This window comes from Drosophila yakuba, chromosome 3L (genome assembly GCF_016746365.2).
Source record: "Drosophila yakuba strain Tai18E2 chromosome 3L, Prin_Dyak_Tai18E2_2.1, whole genome shotgun sequence".
NCBI lineage: Eukaryota > Metazoa > Arthropoda > Insecta > Diptera > Drosophilidae > Drosophila > Drosophila yakuba.
This window is the reverse complement of record NC_052529.2, coordinates 20,744,921-20,760,285: the sequence shown is the minus strand read 5'-3', so window position 1 is coordinate 20,760,285 and position 15,365 is coordinate 20,744,921. Positions and strand designations below refer to the sequence as shown.

The window sequence follows — 15,365 nt, the reverse complement described above, 5'->3', positions numbered from 1 at the left end:
TTTTCTTGACAGAGAAATTATGCTAACTTACATAGATGCCCTTGCTCGTTTTGTCATCAACTTTTGCCAGAGATCGCTCTTCTCTCTCTTTTCTGCCTGCTCATCCGTTGTTTTCGCTTCGGATGCCTCCCACGTTGGCGTTCGGTTTTACAGTTAGATAAAGTTTTTGTTTTTCCACGATCACGGCGTTTTCCTTTCTATACTCCTTTTTTTTTGTTGAATTTTTGCTCAGTGTTTATTTTTCTAATTGGCTTGCTTTTTGGTTGTCTGACGATTGTTCACTTTGTGCTTTTTGTTATTCCGGTTGCTATTTACTCGCGTTCGCTCTTCGGATGGGAAATATTGTTGTTAATATACATTTAAATTTCGTGTTGTTTTTATTGCTGTTGCACATGGGAAGAGAGCTAGTGGGAGAGAGTGGAAAACTAACTAATGTTAGTGGCGGTAAGTTTCACAACAAGGCGATTGCATGCTAAAAGAGCAATAAAAAAGAAGAGAGAAATGCATTGTATTGTGTTCTTAAGGCGTAAAGAGAAAACAAGATTACAGCGAAGAATCTGGAAGAACAATCGAATGCCGAAATATTCTATATGGTTGAATATTATTTACAGTCAAACAAGCAAGTTAATATGGCAAGGTAAGGATGTCCAAAATTACACTGCTGTATCATTGAGTCGCTTATCAGGAACACGAAACAAATCTCTTATCTTTGCACTGCTCTCCCTCTCGCTCACTGGCCCGAAAAACAATTATCACAAATTCCAGTTTTCATTATTTTTTTCGATTTTTTCCCCGTATTGTTGTAAACTTTATGGCTCTGCGGCTGCGAACACTCTTGTTAACACATTTGTCGGAATTTGTTTTTCATTCAATAAAAATTATTAACACAAACCGCACTGGATTTTATTCGAAATGCTATTCGCCTTTTTACTTTTTTTCACCTTTTCGCACTCTTTGGGTTTTGTTTTTGCCCCAATCCAATCAGAGAAATATATATATTAAACATACATATATATGCATAGTATCGTTTTCTGTGAGTGTGTATGTGTGCGCGTGTGTGTGTGTGCGAGAGTGCGGTGGGGCGCACGCGGCTTTGGCGATCCGAAAAAACAACTTGGGGCGCAGGCGAATAGAATAATACTGAAAGCCCCAAACGAAAATCGGACGAGCGACACCGCATGATCCTAGAGATGTCACTTTGACTTTTTCGCTAGTTATGGCCTCTTTTTCATGTTGAGGTAAGCATATGAGGACAGTTGTCAAACATAGTTACTTTCGATTAGTGTGGGATAAACTGAAGGGAAGAGCTATCTATTTCTATCTATTTTTATTTTTTAAACTGTTTAAATGGAATAAAAAATTAGTCAAATTATATTTAGTGCGCCCATTTTGGAAATCTACTATTTCAAATTTGTATGAAAAACATTAACATTATTTTGATCTTTGATAAAGAGTATTGCAAAAGTTGTATGTCTACATAGATAGCGGTTTTTAGTATCCGCCAAAGATTTACTTTTCTCACTTGCCATCACTGATTTGACGATGCCGCTGCGGATCAACATGTGTGTGCTGTAAGAGAGCGGGAGAGCGAAATCAGTTCGCTCGTTCTCCGTTCGCACACATTCATGCAATGGGCATCTGCAGCGAATTCTATTTTTAAACTTAAATTAATATTGTTCTTTATTTTATCAGCAGCGGCGCGAAAATAAAGCAGGCAGCGTCGGCGTTCGAAGGCGGCTGCTGCGAGGGAGAGGCAACGGCAGAGACGGCAGAGAGCAGAAAACAAATAAATAACCCGAGAAAAACTAGACGCTGCTACTGCTAATCAGGCAGAGAAAAGATATCACTGTCTCCGTCTGTCTGCGTGTCTGTCTGTGTGCGAAAAGCGAAGCTCAAATGCTGTCGCAGTGGTAGTGTTCTATCTCGCTCCGGCTCTCTCCATCTTCTTTGCCCGCTATCACCGCTTGATAAGAAATGCGTTAATCTTTATTAAGCGCTGCCGCTACTTCTGTGTGCGTGTGTGTTGGTGTGTATTCCGCTCGGCGCGTGCGTGTGTGTGTTTGCAGAGTATTTACATGGGAGTTTTTCAATTTCTGCTGACAATTTCCGTTGGAATCTTTTCGCCAAGAAGGTGCTAAACTAAGCAAATCTGCCAAAGTCCAAACGGAAAATGAAATATGCATATGCAGTAGGCCGCAGAAACAGAAACACCGAGATTAAGAGGACGGCAAGAGAAATAGAAAAAAGTCTACCACAAAAACCGCTTGTTGCATAAGTCAATATTGCAGTAAAATAAGGGTTCTTTGTATCAAAGAATAGTCCCGATCAACAGGATTATTTGCAAATCCTCTTAGAGAATATGTATTTACATACATACATATGTACATACATACATATGTACATACATACATATGTACATATATTCCAAGTTCCAGAAACATTGTTAAACAAAAACCCTCTAATAAAAATAATATAAGTGTATTAAAATGTCACTTCTTATGCTTATTAGCAAAATAAATATAAGTAAAACAACAAAATAAAACTGTGGCAATAAGCTGAATCGAAATTAAGTTGAGTCGAAGTCACAGTGCTCGGTAATAAATTATTAAGTTTAGCATTGGGCTAAGCTTAATGTCAAATTAACAAAAGAAGCTTGTAAATTTGCATTTGAAGCAAAATATTGTACATACCATACGATAAAATAATAAAAGTATGATGCATGGCAGGAAAGCTTCTCATGTGTAAAATTTAGCTTAAGCTTTGATATTGCCATTGAAAAGAGGATTTCTTAGTCTGTCTCTGTGTATTCCTTGTTATTCTAATAAGTTTATGTACTATTTGTTCACAAATCATATAAACCGAATGCATATGACCATTGTCTGTAACTTTAATAATACAAGTTTTTTAAAGTGGTTTCAATACGCTCTTCAAACGCTGTACAACTAAACATTTTGATTGACTAATGAGAAGTAAATTATAAAAAGTATACGATTTAATAGTGAAATAGCTTTCTGTTATCATTTTTCCACGATACCACTGATATATTTATTCGAACTTAAAAAATACGAAAAATAAAATAAGTTTCCTAAGAAGATTGTGAAGAACATTCCTGAATTTAAATAATAATAATCTACTTCGCCTGTCTTAGGAACTATTTTTAAATTACCATTTAATATAAAATTACATTTTCATTTTTGAATTAGCATCCGATTGGGTTATTATAACGCTTTAAGGCAACCAAATTTGCATTTACTGTCTCCAATTTGTGGCCGTAAAGGTAAACAAAAGTGTAAGCTGTTGCACACATCCGAGTACAAATACATCAAAATACACAAATAAACAAGCAACAAATAGTCAGAGTGATCTGATTTATCTGTCCCGCCTCGCAATTTTTAAAGAAATTACGCCCAAAGCGGCAAATAACAAAAATCCGATATAATTCCGAAGATTGTGCCAAAATAAAACCGTTTAAAACGGTTATATATAGTCACTGCAACTTTGTCGGTCGAAAATGGCAACTCTGGCGGGGCAGAGCGAACAAGTGGGAGCGCAACAGAGAGGGAGGAGAGGAGATCAGTTGTTGTGATAATGCAACGGGTGAAGAAAACAAATGCAAAAAGTTTGTGCGTGTGTGCACGAAAGTGCGTGAGCGGCGGTCGAAACAAAAACAAAACGCGGAGTAAAATCGGTTTTCTTTTTGTTTCAGCTTCTGTTCCTATTGTTGTTGTTTGCTTTTCCAACGACGTGACAAGTGCAAAGAGCGCCAAATTGGACATTTTTATGCATGGGCCGCCTGTGCATTGTGAAACTTTTCCGACATTGCCTTTATTGCTGTGCATTTGTTTTATCACTGCAGCGCTTTTGCCATTGCGATCGTGTGGGTGCCGATACTTTTGTGTCTGTGTGTATGTGTCTGCGTTTTCGAAAGAGCAATTCAGAACGCAATTAACGCTGACGACGCCCATGCTGGCTATCAATTAAATCACGAATTCACTTTGTTTCGTTTTATTCAAAACGAATAAGCCCCGGTTCATTTTGTTCTTTCAAAACGGTCATTTCGAATTTACCGCTTCTCTGGCTGCGCGATCCGTCCGCGCTTTCCGTTTTCCGTCGCGACTACCTTTGAATATGTGATATATCAGTGTGGCCAGTTCGTTGGCTCCAATTGATGTAACTTTTAACTTTAACTTTGGCCAGAACTTACAGCGGCATTTTTCAGTATTGCTGGCACGGTCACACCGCTCTTGCGCTCTCTTAATTGTTCTCTTGAATGTACATAGCAAGTACATCCACCCAACTTAGCGAAGAACAACTCCGCATTGTTAATAGCACTTATACATTTTAAATTAATTTTTCATTGTGAGCCTGGCTGAACATTGATATTGTACGGCAATTGAATAAACAAGACCACAAACCTTATGTTAAAGCTATCAGTTATAACCTATATAGCTATTATCTTAGAGCTGTTTATTGATGCCAGGGAGTCAAACCCTGAACCAGTTCTTGATCTCCGAACTAGTGCTCGCCATCCCTGAAGAACAAAGTTTACTCTAACCGAAAGCAATTGTTTATTGCTGCAAAAATATACTCGCGGAAAAAAATCAAAACAGTCATGAACAACAACAAGTGTTTAAAATGTTACTAACTTCTCGCTAGTTTAAAGCTAAGTGCGTTGTCATAAGCGAGTTATGGAAAACCCAAGCTCTCGTGAACTAAAAATGCAGATAAAAGCCGATAATGGTGCGATTATGTTGCTGTTAATAATGTAGATAGTGCCGTATAGATTGCATTTTCGCGGAAATCACATCGGGAAAGCAGTGGAGCCTGGGAAAATTCCCTGTTGGAGCTCCCAAAGGCCAAGTGGCGTCACTAAAAACATCGTATGATCCGGTCGAGCCCTCTGATTGGCTGAAAGCGCTTACGCATGCTTTCCCGGTCGCGTGTGTGTGTGCAGTGCACAGTGGGTCCAAATGTAAAAGCTTAAACAATTTTCAAATATTTGCCTTCATTGCTATTGGCGTTAGTCTCCTAAAACTTGAGATAGCCAAAAATATTTTAATTTGTAATATTTTCTTGCTATTCAAAATTGAAACGTATTTTAAAGCTGCAAGTGCACACTGTACAAAAAGATGATATTAAATGAAATGATGCAATTATACCCACGCACTCTAATAGTAACCTAAGTCTGATTTGAAATTTTGTGTGCAAATCTTCAAATGTAATATTTGTCTTTTCGGGCACTGACATTATTGTCCCACTGTTGTTATTGCGCCGCGTAGAAGTTTAATAAACAATCCTCAAATGTACAAAGATATCTACATACATATGCACATACATACGTGGGCCCGCCAGTATTTCATTTCGAACCGTTTTTGTCGCTTTCATCAGCAGCATTCAAAATGGACACGACACTGTTGAACTTAATAGATGCCCCCCTGGACGAGTCCATGGATTTGTTCAAGGCGGAGGATGCCTTCGATACGTTTGACGCCGAGCTGCACTCGGACATGCTGGACATCATCCTCAACGACATGGACCTGGAGCCGACGCAGATGTACAACATGCTTCAGCTGGACGAGCCTCGAACGCATCCCCAGCAGACGCAGTCCGGGGAGCAGCAGCCGCAGTCCGTTGAGCAACAACCGCACGTGAAGAGCGAGCACTCTTCGCCAGTACACATCAAGGAGGAGCTGCAGCAGCAGCAACACCAGTCACCGCTACTCGTCTACAAGCCGGAGTCAATCATAGCCCCCAACTACAATCTTCCCCAGCAACAGCAGGCGGGCCTTTTAAAGGCCCAGCCAACGGCCACCATACATCACATGGATGCTCAGCGGCTGCCGCCGAACGCGACGGTGTATCCTCCAACTCTGGGCAGTAGCTTTGTCTACCAGTCCATGTCCCCGCCCACGTCGCCGGTAGAATCTGTGTCCCAGAATGTGAACGTCATGCAGCCTGTTGCTGCAGCTCCTGCTCCTGTGTCCCAGCAGTCTTATCCACAACCCTTCATTACGTACAATTCTAAGGCCGGATTGACCTCCGATGAAGCCATGTACTTGCTTTTGCAGCCGACGGTGGCCAGTCCAACGCCATCTCCACCTGTAGCTCCACCACCAACAGGCTCAAGTAGTCGGGCCAGCAAGGTGCGAGTGGCACCACTGGCTCCGTCACCTGCCGCTATGGAAGTCCAGGGCAAGGTACCTATTAACCGGGTTCAACCCAAGGTAAAGGAAGTGAAGCGATCGGCCCACAACGCCATCGAGCGGCGCTATCGTACCTCAATCAACGACAAGATTAACGAGCTGAAGAACTTGGTGGTGGGAGAGCAGGCCAAGCTGAACAAATCCGCAGTACTGCGGAAATCTATAGACAAGATTCGGGATCTGCAACGCCAGAATCACGATCTGAAGGCAGAGTTGCAGCGCCTGCAGAGGGAGCTAATGGCCCGGGACGGCTCCAAGGTTAAGGATCTACTTCAGCTGGGTACTCGGCCAGGAAGAGCCTCCAAGAAGCGCCGCGAGAGCTCTCAGACCTTTTCCACGGATGCCGGACTGACACCGCCACGCAGTGATGTATCGGATCCTTCGCTCTCGCCCATGCACTCGGACATCTCGTTGCCGCCATCGCCCTATGGTGGCTCCACCGCCAGCTGCAGCAGCGGCAGCAGTAGCAGCAATGAAGAACCACTGGTAGTGTCCAGCTCTATGCGCGGCATGGCCACCCATTCTCGACTCGGACTATGCATGTTTATGTTTGCTATTCTGGCCGTCAATCCCTTCAAGACCTTTCTACAGCGCGGACAGTATGGCAGTAATGACGATATTGGCGACATGAGCGGTCAAAGACGCATTCTCTCTTACGACGCGGATGGTAGTGAGCCCAGCATCCAGATATTATTAAATAATGCTAATGGGATTCTATTTTATTTAGGTGATGGATTTGGTGGCTGGCAACAGAGTTCCTGGATATGGCTATTGAACTTGACAGTGATGCTCGGCTGCTTGGTGAAACTGCTGGTTTACGGTGATCCGCAGCTGGACGCGCAGACGGACGCCTACTGTCAGCACAGGCAGCGGGCTGACTCCCATTTTGCCCAAGGGCAGTCGGCTCAGGCGTACGCCGGTTACCTCAACTGTCTGCATATGTTTGGATTAAGTCTGCCGTCGTCACGCTTAGAGTGCTACTTGCAGACCACGTGGCAGTTTCTTCGATTTCTCTTCCATCGCCTCTGGCTTGGTCGGGTGTTATCGCGGCGGACCGGTGGGCTATTTAGCAATGCCGCTAGCCGGAAACAGGCGCTAGCCTCTGCACGAGAACTGGCCCTGCTTTTCAACCGACTGAATCAATTGCAACTAACTGGAAACGGAGGCCGCGGTGATATGAACGGCATTATGATGGCACTATTCGCCAGCAACATGGCTGAGGTGGCTCACAATCTACTGACTCCGCGCGAGACAATCTGCATACACGTAATGACAGCGTTGCGAATGAAGCGCAGTGCCCCCAAATGGTTGCAACAGCTTTTCGCCCGATACTACATGAGCCGGGCTCGTCATGAGTGTGGTCGAACTAGGGCTACCGAGCAAACGCAGGAGCTACGTTGGGCATTCACTGCCTATGGATATCGCTACTGCGCCACGCACGTCTTTGCGTACGACCTTAACGACTCCGGCGAGCAGGATGGATTTTTCACACGTCTTAGGAATCCATGTGATCCCACTGCCCACGTCATTAAGGTGAGTTGGCCTAAGTTACTAGTTGCAATCACACGATTAAAAACTAAATGGTTCCTTTTCATTACGCAGCAATATCGTGAGCATTTGCTGTTTAAGGCCATTCAGTGTCTGGTAGGGGCGGGCCACAAGTCGGGAGGTCTGCCTACATCTTCTGTGAGCGGAGAGACGGAACAGTTGCAGCAACAGCAACACAGCGGCACAATCGTCAGCAATGTACTTAAGTACACCTCTCTCCTTAGAGACACTCTGTGGGCTGATGAAGATGAGCGGGATACAAATGTAGTGTGGTGGGCCAATGTTTTGGAGATCGCAGTGCACTGGCTCCTTGGTGAAGACACGCTGGCCGAGCAATTGTACGGCAGCATCAAGCAAATGCCCGCGCAGCTGCAAAAGAGTGGCGAAAACGATCATCTGCCCAAGGCGCTGCACGCAGTGCTACGAGCTAAGATGATCTTACTAAAGTAAGTAAAAGTAGAGCATCAAATGTAAAAACAAAACTAATCATCGCACTCCTTCGCAGAAATAATGGCAACGCACTGGACAAAAGCCTCAAGCAATTGGTCAACATCCTTTGCGATGAGTCGAGCGTGCAGCTCCAAGAATGCTTAACTGTTAATCGAATCACCGACGCCAAGGGCATAAAGCTGGTAAGAATGTGTGCACCCCGATCAATCGGTCAATTGCGACTGAGTGCCACCAGACTCTTACTCCAGAGATGTCACGAAGGTGCATTGTAGTCGCATTGTCTGTCCCAATTGCTTCAGGCAATACAACTTCAGTGCAAGCTCTGTGCATTTCACAAACAACGCCGAGTGTCTCTGGCAAAAGTCGACCAGTTTTAGAAGCACACAAATTAATCATTATTTATTTTTGCAGCTTTTCCAATTGCTCACCTGCGATTGGCTTCTCGAAACTAGGACTGCTTTGTGGGAGCTGGAGCACATGAATATGGAGGATGATGGCTTTTACCAAGTGCCCGGTGAAGTGCTCGAGAAGTTCCAGACCGATTTGAATTCGTTGCGCAGCATTGTGGAGAATATTCCGGTATATACACAAATCCTTACCTCTTTTCTATAACCTTATCATATAAACATTCATTACAGAATGCTCAATCGCGTATATATTTGTACGAAGCAGTTTGTCGGCTGATGGCTGGAGCTTCACCGTGTCCAACGCAACAGCTTTTGGACAGAAGTCTGCGTTCACGCAACGCCCACTCGTCTATCTTCTGCGGCAGCAAGGATCGGCGGCACCAGAACTTCGTGGGCGGAGAGCGGGAACGGGCGTCTGCCATGTACGTGGCCTGCAAGTACCTCCCGCCCGCGTTGCTCAGCTCTCCAGGTGAACGTGCTGGCATGTTAGCCGAGGCGGCCAAAACCTTGGAAAAGGTGGGCGACAAGCGAAAGCTGAAGGAGTGCTACCAGCTGATGAAGTCGCTGGGCAACGGCATTGGCAGCGTGAAGGCTTAGGATAATAGTAAAGTATATAACCATAAGTGGCATGAACGTGGGTGTGGATTTTCATCAAATGAATACCCAATTGCTTTCAAAAGAATTACAACTTTCTAGGTCTTTATAATTACACTTTTCCTCTATTTTCTACGACCGATTAAGCTTAGTTTGTAATATTAAAATTATTTAATACAAACATTTTATTTGTTTATTATTTACCGTAAACGTTAACGTATTTATAACAATAAATATTTTAACAGTTTAACATTGCGTTTTACTGGTTGTGCATGCACCTAATTTGATAAATACATAATTTATAGAAGTCCTCTTAATAGTGAGTGCAAAGCGTGCTTTTTTTTTTCTTAAAATGAAATATTCTTCGACTTGTCGGTCATTTTTCGTCGGCGTTTGGTTAGTCGGGTGCATCACAGGGTGAGTTATTAGCAATATACATTACATTTAACTAAAACATTTAGGAAACATCACAATGTATATGCATGTAGATAATAATACATTTTTTACGCAGACAGCACGAAGAAAATAATTTACATTCTTTACTGACTATTTAGAAACACTTAAAGAGCAAAAAGCTGTGAAATGGAAAATTTGCTGGTAGAGCCATATTACTGGAGTACTGTACTTAGTTATTTTGGTAGGTTGTCCTTTCGTTAGGCATATTACAAGTCTTTAAAAGAATATATAATTAGCTCAGCAATTCTTTGTGGACTCGCATGCCACTTGTATTTTGTGGCATCCGGCGTTTGATTTTCGTCTGAATACGATTTGTCCACTACCATTAATAATCATGGACTGGCAAGGATGGGCCAATCATTCCGATCAAGATGTTTATGATTACAAAATCAAAGAAGATGCGTTCGAAGGGAAGGGAATCCCCTACAACGATTGGATTCTTAGGCTGACAGTCGCCATTGAAAGATCGCACTGTGAGGTGAGTCTTAAGTTAAAAGATAACTAATCAAAGATGGTATCGCACTTAGAGTGGGTGTCACGCTTGCAGTGATGACAGGTGGCTCCATCAAAACCCACTTGCAAGTGTTTATGATCCCTGAAATGATCTGCGAACTGAAGGTTTTTGAATTATGGCACATCCAATTAACAAAAAACAGTATATCCATCAAGTTAAATACCTCTTTCCGAGAATCCGGTGTCGTGATAAAGTCTAGGGTTAGCTGGAGTTTAATATTCCGATCCGCTAATGCATCTGTCACTTTGTCCAAAAATATACTTACATCCTCGGCAGGCATCTTCCAGCGTTTTCCCAATCTTAAATGATTTAGCTTTTTGCAATTTTTCACTAGGAACATAAGTTGACGACTTGGGTTTGCAGGTGAGTCAATGCAATCCAGGGCCAGGCACTCAAGATTTTGTAACTCACCCAGCTGGGCAACCGATTGCGCTGGCCAGTTATCACAGTCCAGAGCAGTGAGTCGACTTATTGCAAGAATATGATGCACTTGGTCACCTCTGACGCGGACGGATATGAGCTGTAGCTTTTGGAGGTTACCAGTGCTTTTGACTACCGATCTATAAAAATCGTTGTTTACTTCCGCTATCCAACGGGAGATTAGGCGCAGCGATCGGAGGGCTTTGAATTCACCTAACTTCGAAAAGCCCACATCAAAGTTTTCCAGGGTAAGGTGGTCCAAATTGGGGAACTTATCTGCCAGCAGCGGGAGCTGGTGAGATCTCATGCGATCTCGCCCAAAATTAAGAAGCAATCGCTTTAGGCAAACCATGTTTTCAAACATTTGCTGGAAGGAGGCGTTACTGAGGTTTGGGTCTATTTCATCCAAGTCCAAGGCCTCCAGATTACTAAAGTGCCGCAGTTGATATACTGCAATACAAATTCATATATATTATTTAGTTAAGTAATGTAAGATTTCATAGTATAGAGGCCAGTAACCAAATTGTAGGTAATTGAAATTAATTTAAAAGCTACCGCGAACAAGTAATACTTCTTTTCAAATTTAAATTTTGTGATATCAACCATCGTTTAACGATAAAAGTGAGTGATATGAATAAATATCTAGCAGTTATAAAGTGCCCATAGTTTTATTACTCACGCTGTGCAGATCTAGCATCGATCAGTGTGAGATTGGTTAGTCTGGGTAGCCCCAGGAGTAGCTGCATAATATGGCCCCTGTCCCCACTTTCGGGCGGCGTCTCTGTGACAGCGTGCATAAATATGATTACTGCCTGTCTCAGATTGGGGCAGTGTCGTCCCAGGAGCATCAGAAAGGGGTAGGTAAACGGCTCATCCCAGCGACCATGGGGCACTTCGCATCTGGACACTTCGGAACCGCACAGCTGCAGCAGGAACTCCCAGTCCGGAATAGATTTGAGAAGCCGCACATTGACTTTTTCGTAGCGCGTTCGCAAAATGTCCGCTAGAACAACCCGGAATAGTGGATGGGTGCGGCCCAGATTTAGCTGATCCTCCAGTGCATTCAGATATGAAAATATCTCAAGGTAGCAGTCGTAGTTGAGATCTAGGAAACCGGGTCCACCACTCGTACTCCGCGTTTTTCCGGCCAAGAAGGAGAAGGGGCATCCGAATCCCAGTTTGTCCATTACCCTAGGACTATCTTTTAGGTCAACTAAATTAATCTGTTTTTTGAGGCAGCTGAAGTTTACCTCTTAATGAAAATGCTATCGATAACATTACGGAGCAGCTGACGATAAAGTTTAGCTTTTGTTATTCCCCAGTTTTTCTAAATTCGAATTGAAACCTTTTAAAATATTGCAGTATTTTGTATTTTATTTTATCTCTATTTTTCAGACCTTTATAGCATTTCAGGAGCAGATTCCCGAGTTCGCAAGACATTTTTATCATGCCAGTATTTACTCCATTTGGAGATCTCTGCGAAATCGTTTTATATTTGTTTACACGGAAGAGCTGGTGGTGAACAAAAAAGATAGTTATCTGCGTGGATATATATTTCAAGGTAGGATAAGTGCAGTGAGTTAAAATGGTTACACTAGCATTAAATTTACATTTTCAGATCAACCTAATATCTTAGTAGTTTCCTCACAATACCTGAACTCAAGTACTTTTGAAATTAAAACTAACCTATTTGTCGGACCGCGAAACTTTAACAAAATCCCAGAGCCTGTTGAGTTTTATTTACTGCAGCGATACGATGCCGAGAATACGGACGTTATTTGGGAAACCAAGAGTGCATTATCCAACAAGGCGCGAAATCTCAAGGGACGGGAGGTAGTCGTAGGCATCTTCGACTACAAGCCTTTTATGCTATTGGATTATGTAAGTTTTAGATAGTTTCCATCTTTCCTCTGCTCATTCCTTTTCTATGAGCTAGGAAAAGCTGCCATTTTACTATGATCGTTTTAAGAACACGACGGACGTAACCATTGATGGAACAGATATTCAACTATTGCTCGTTTTCTGCGAGTTGTACAACTGCTCGATTCAGGTGGACACATGTGGGTGCTACATTACATTCATTTACATACATTTGCTTATTTTTTAAGGCAATCCACAGCTGAACCATACGACTGGGGCGATATCTATTTGAATGGCTCGGGTTATGGGCTTGTTGGAATGATCCTCGATAGGCGAAACGATTACGGAGTAGGTGGCATGTACTTGTGGTAATATTCTTGATGGGTAATTAATTACAAACTTCGTAAAGTAAAATATGGCATCGTGTTCTAGGTACGAAGCGTACGAGTATATGGACATGACCCATTTTCTGGGACGATCTGGAGTCACCTGCCTGGTGCCCGCTCCGAACCGTTTGATCAGCTGGACCCTCCTACTCCGACCATTCCAGTTTGTCCTCTGGATGTGCGTGATGCTCTGCCTGCTGCTTGAGAGCTTAGCTCTTTGTGTAACCCGCCGCTGGGAACACTCCTCGTGGTCGGGAAGCAATTCGTGGATTGGTAGCCTGCGCTTCGGTTGTGTCAGTACGCTAAAACTCTTCGTAAATCAGGGCACCAATTATGTGACAAGCTCGTATGCTCTAAGAACCGTCTTGGTGGCCTGCTACATGATCGACATTATATTGACCACAGTCTACAGTGGCGGTTTGGCGGCTATCCTGACTTTGCCCACATTGGAGGAAGCAGCGGACTCTCGTCAACGTCTCTTCGACCATAAGCTCATTTGGACAGGGACCTCACAGGCCTGGATTACCACCATTGACGAGCGGTCGGCAGACGTAAGAACACAATAATTAATGCATTAGTCGAATTCCTAAGATTCCTATACGTATGTTTTTTATGCAGCCTGTTCTTCTTGGTTTGATGGAGCATTACCGTGTGTACGATGCCAATTTAATATCCGACTTTTCGCACACGGAGCAAATGGGATTTGTCGTCGAGCGCCTGCAGTTTGGGCATTTGGGGAACACCGAGCTAATAGAAAACGATGCCTTGAACCGCCTAAAGCTTATGGTGGATGATATATACTTTGCATTTACGGTGGCTTTTGTACCCCGACTGTGGCCGCACTTAAATGCCTACAACGACTTCATTCTGGCTTGGCATTCCTCGGGCTTTGACAAATTCTGGGAATGGAAGATCGCTGCCGAATACATGAATTCACATCGCCAAAATCGCATTGTGGCTTCTGAGAAAACAAACCTGGATATAGGACCAGTCAAACTGGGCATTGATAATTTTATTGGTTTGATTCTTCTTTGGTGCTTCGGCATGATCTGTAGCCTTCTGACATTTGTCGGAGAAGTGTGGAGAGGGCAGAACTAGTTTAAACGTTTGAATTTTATTTAATCAAATCCAATAAAAAAAGTTAAAAGAAATAATTTAGTATATTACAAATGTTTCGATATCCAACTTAATTCCCTTAATTCATTGCTTTGTAAGCATTCATAGCCCACTTTTTGGGCGCGGAAGTGGTACTGAGATTTTGAATAAAGTATTCCAGTTTAACTTTTGCTACTCAAGTGGAGAACCTGATCGGTTACTCGAGTAATTAAAGGATCCAGCTCGTAGTCCCTCAACTCCTTATCCCATAGATCGTACAAAGTATCCGTGGCTAGCTTGACGGAGTTCTTTACGGCAGTTGTGTTGAATGTTTGAAGAGTAAGGAAGATGACTGCATCATTTACAAGAGGGCTGTATGTATCGCAGATTGTGTGCAGAGCTCGGGCTCCATTCGGCGCAATCTGTAATCGAAAGGTTTTCAGAATATGGCTGAATAAAAGAATGAAAGTTAATCACATCATTGAGGTTCACAATTAAAAAAACTTTTCCATCGTTCATTTTTGCCTTGAACTGTTCAATCGCCAAACTGTAGTCTTTCATGTCCTCCTTTTTCATGTAAATCAGCTTTCGGGGACCACCTGTTGAAATGGTCACCGTAAATTACATTAAAAGATTTTAAAGCAATGCGTTTTTCTTACCAAAGCACATTGAAGCCTCGGTGGCAATTTGATCGATAAGTTTCTGGAGCTTGGGATCCTGATGCAGGAACAAGAAAACACTTGGGTGCTTGTCCTTTTTGTTTATCAGCCCCTCAATACCCTTTTGCAGGGCTTTCCAGACATTATCCTGCTGCAGGGGATATTTTGTCCGGAGATCCTTGAAGGCACACTGTTTTTCCTCTATAATGCTTGTTCCATACCCGTAGACAACCATTAAACCGAACAAAACACCGGCAAGAGCTAATTTAATACCGATGCCGTTTTGAGGTTCATTGATGGAATGGTGCTGCTCCTGCCTTGAACTCGGCCTGGGTGTTGAAATACTGCTTTTTCTGGACTGATTGGTGGGTTTGGGAGTACTGGGATTCTCATGAGTTATACTTTCTTCCAGTTCGTCGGCTGAAGAAGTCCCTTCCTCGAAGTTGTGTACCGGCTGCCTATTGCAGGTGTTGTTCTGGTCCACATCGTCCTCCGACTGGGAAAGATTACCCGGCTCGTTACCATGTAGTGGTCGTCTAGCCAGATTACTCATTGTTACTACAAATATAACTAAATTCAGTTCAATAGAAGAAAATAAAGAAGTGTAAATGCTGCGCTCACAACAATATATCGATATCCAAAAACTGGTTCGATTGTTCCTATAAAAAATGACAGAGAAATAAAAATATATCGCCCAAGATCAAAAAGTTTTGAACGCCCTTGCCTGTTTCAACATTGTGGAATTATATTTCATTACAATTTTAAAGGAAATA

General features: G+C 42.9%; 5 protein-coding genes across 14 annotated transcripts in view; 2 read left to right on the top strand and 3 right to left on the bottom strand.

The window, feature by feature from the left end:
• Positions 1-4,146, bottom strand: part of LOC6534902 (receptor-type guanylate cyclase Gyc76C) — a 55,737-nt gene extending 51,591 nt beyond the window's left edge. The window contains exons 1-2 of one of the 4 annotated variants that reach the window (XM_015195431.3): positions 4,068-4,146; positions 32-326 (exon numbers count right to left, since the gene is read on the bottom strand). The gene's annotated coding sequence lies outside the window, so the exon portion shown is untranslated. Of the gene's footprint in view, positions 1-31; positions 859-941; positions 957-4,067 lie in introns of those variants that run through there. The other 3 variants (XM_002095537.4, XM_039374802.2, XM_043207083.1) reach the window with 3 other exon arrangements.
• Positions 4,147-4,525: 379 nt separating this feature from the next.
• Positions 4,526-9,452, top strand: LOC6534899 (sterol regulatory element-binding protein 1). Of its 4 annotated transcripts, none has more exons than XM_015195428.3 (7): positions 4,526-4,667; positions 5,392-6,873; positions 6,931-7,736; positions 7,806-8,197; positions 8,257-8,383; positions 8,613-8,780; positions 8,840-9,452. In XM_015195428.3, the coding sequence occupies exons 2-7, from the start codon at positions 5,400-5,402 to the stop codon at positions 9,203-9,205; spliced, it is 3,333 nt and encodes a 1,110-aa protein (XP_015050914.1). In that variant the 5' UTR covers positions 4,526-4,667; positions 5,392-5,399; the 3' UTR covers positions 9,206-9,452. The 4 variants fall into 4 exon arrangements, with proteins under 4 accessions (XP_015050914.1, XP_015050912.1, XP_015050915.1 ...); XM_015195426.3 differs by having other exon boundaries at positions 4,526-4,740; XM_015195429.3 differs by having other exon boundaries at positions 4,526-4,740; positions 5,389-6,873.
• Positions 9,302-11,858, bottom strand: LOC6540532. 2 transcript variants are annotated; one of them, XM_002087284.4, is made up of 4 exons: positions 11,272-11,858; positions 10,438-11,042; positions 10,336-10,367; positions 9,302-10,270 (listed from the first exon to the last, which is right to left on the bottom strand). In XM_002087284.4, exons 1-4 carry the CDS (start codon positions 11,777-11,779, stop codon positions 10,144-10,146), a joined length of 1,272 nt encoding a protein of 423 aa, XP_002087320.3. In that variant the 5' UTR covers positions 11,780-11,858; the 3' UTR covers positions 9,302-10,143. The 2 variants fall into 2 exon arrangements, with proteins under 2 accessions (XP_002087320.3, XP_039230741.1); XM_039374807.2 differs by having other exon boundaries at positions 10,336-11,042; positions 11,272-11,857.
• Positions 9,481-14,001, top strand: LOC6534897. Of its 2 annotated transcripts, XM_039374810.2 has the most exons (8): positions 9,481-9,839; positions 9,895-10,136; positions 11,988-12,153; positions 12,211-12,473; positions 12,529-12,652; positions 12,712-12,820; positions 12,885-13,389; positions 13,457-14,001. In XM_039374810.2, exons 1-8 carry the CDS (start codon positions 9,785-9,787, stop codon positions 13,934-13,936), a joined length of 1,944 nt encoding a protein of 647 aa, XP_039230744.1. In that variant the 5' UTR covers positions 9,481-9,784; the 3' UTR covers positions 13,937-14,001. The 2 variants fall into 2 exon arrangements, with proteins under 2 accessions (XP_039230744.1, XP_039230743.1); XM_039374809.2 differs by lacking the exons at positions 9,481-9,839; positions 9,895-10,136; positions 11,988-12,153; positions 12,529-12,652 and having other exon boundaries at positions 12,342-12,473; positions 12,701-12,820.
• On the bottom strand, positions 13,980-15,230 carry LOC6534896. Of its 2 annotated transcripts, XM_015195425.3 has the most exons (4): positions 15,214-15,230; positions 14,593-15,162; positions 14,411-14,532; positions 13,980-14,355 (listed from the first exon to the last, which is right to left on the bottom strand). In XM_015195425.3, exons 2-4 carry the CDS (start codon positions 15,143-15,145, stop codon positions 14,116-14,118), a joined length of 915 nt encoding a protein of 304 aa, XP_015050911.2. In that variant the 5' UTR covers positions 15,146-15,162; positions 15,214-15,230; the 3' UTR covers positions 13,980-14,115. The 2 variants fall into 2 exon arrangements, with proteins under 2 accessions (XP_015050911.2, XP_002095568.2); XM_002095532.4 differs by lacking the exon at positions 15,214-15,230 and having other exon boundaries at positions 14,593-15,207.
• Positions 15,231-15,365: the final 135 nt, after the last annotated feature.

Coding starts and splice junctions, on each gene's coding strand:
- LOC6534896 (XM_015195425.3), bottom strand. CDS start 15,145: ATGAGTAATCTGGCTAGACGACCACTACATGGTAACGAGCCGGGTAAT. Junction 14,533..14,592: donor CGAGGCTTCAATGTGCTTTG/GTAAGAAAAACG, acceptor CCATTTCAACAG/GTGGTCCCCGAAAGCTGATT. Junction 14,356..14,410: donor TAATTGTGAACCTCAATGAT/GTGATTAACTTT, acceptor TTTCGATTACAG/ATTGCGCCGAATGGAGCCCG.
- LOC6534899 (XM_015195429.3), top strand. CDS start 4,689: ATGGAAAACCCAAGCTCTCGTGAACTAAAAATGCAGATAAAAGCCGAT. Junction 8,198..8,256: donor GCTAAGATGATCTTACTAAA/GTAAGTAAAAGT, acceptor ACTCCTTCGCAG/AAATAATGGCAACGCACTGG. Junction 8,384..8,612: donor ACGCCAAGGGCATAAAGCTG/GTAAGAATGTGT, acceptor TTATTTTTGCAG/CTTTTCCAATTGCTCACCTG.
- LOC6540532 (XM_039374807.2), bottom strand. CDS start 11,779: ATGGACAAACTGGGATTCGGATGCCCCTTCTCCTTCTTGGCCGGAAAA. Junction 11,043..11,271: donor CGATGCTAGATCTGCACAGC/GTGAGTAATAAA, acceptor TTTGTATTGCAG/TATATCAACTGCGGCACTTT. Junction 10,271..10,335: donor CACCGGATTCTCGGAAAGAG/GTATTTAACTTG, acceptor AAAAACCTTCAG/TTCGCAGATCATTTCAGGGA.
- LOC6534897 (XM_039374810.2), top strand. CDS start 9,785: ATGGAAAATTTGCTGGTAGAGCCATATTACTGGAGTACTGTACTTAGT. Junction 9,840..9,894: donor TACTGTACTTAGTTATTTTG/GTAGGTTGTCCT, acceptor ATATATAATTAG/CTCAGCAATTCTTTGTGGAC. Junction 12,653..12,711: donor CTCGATTCAGGTGGACACAT/GTGGGTGCTACA, acceptor GGCAATCCACAG/CTGAACCATACGACTGGGGC.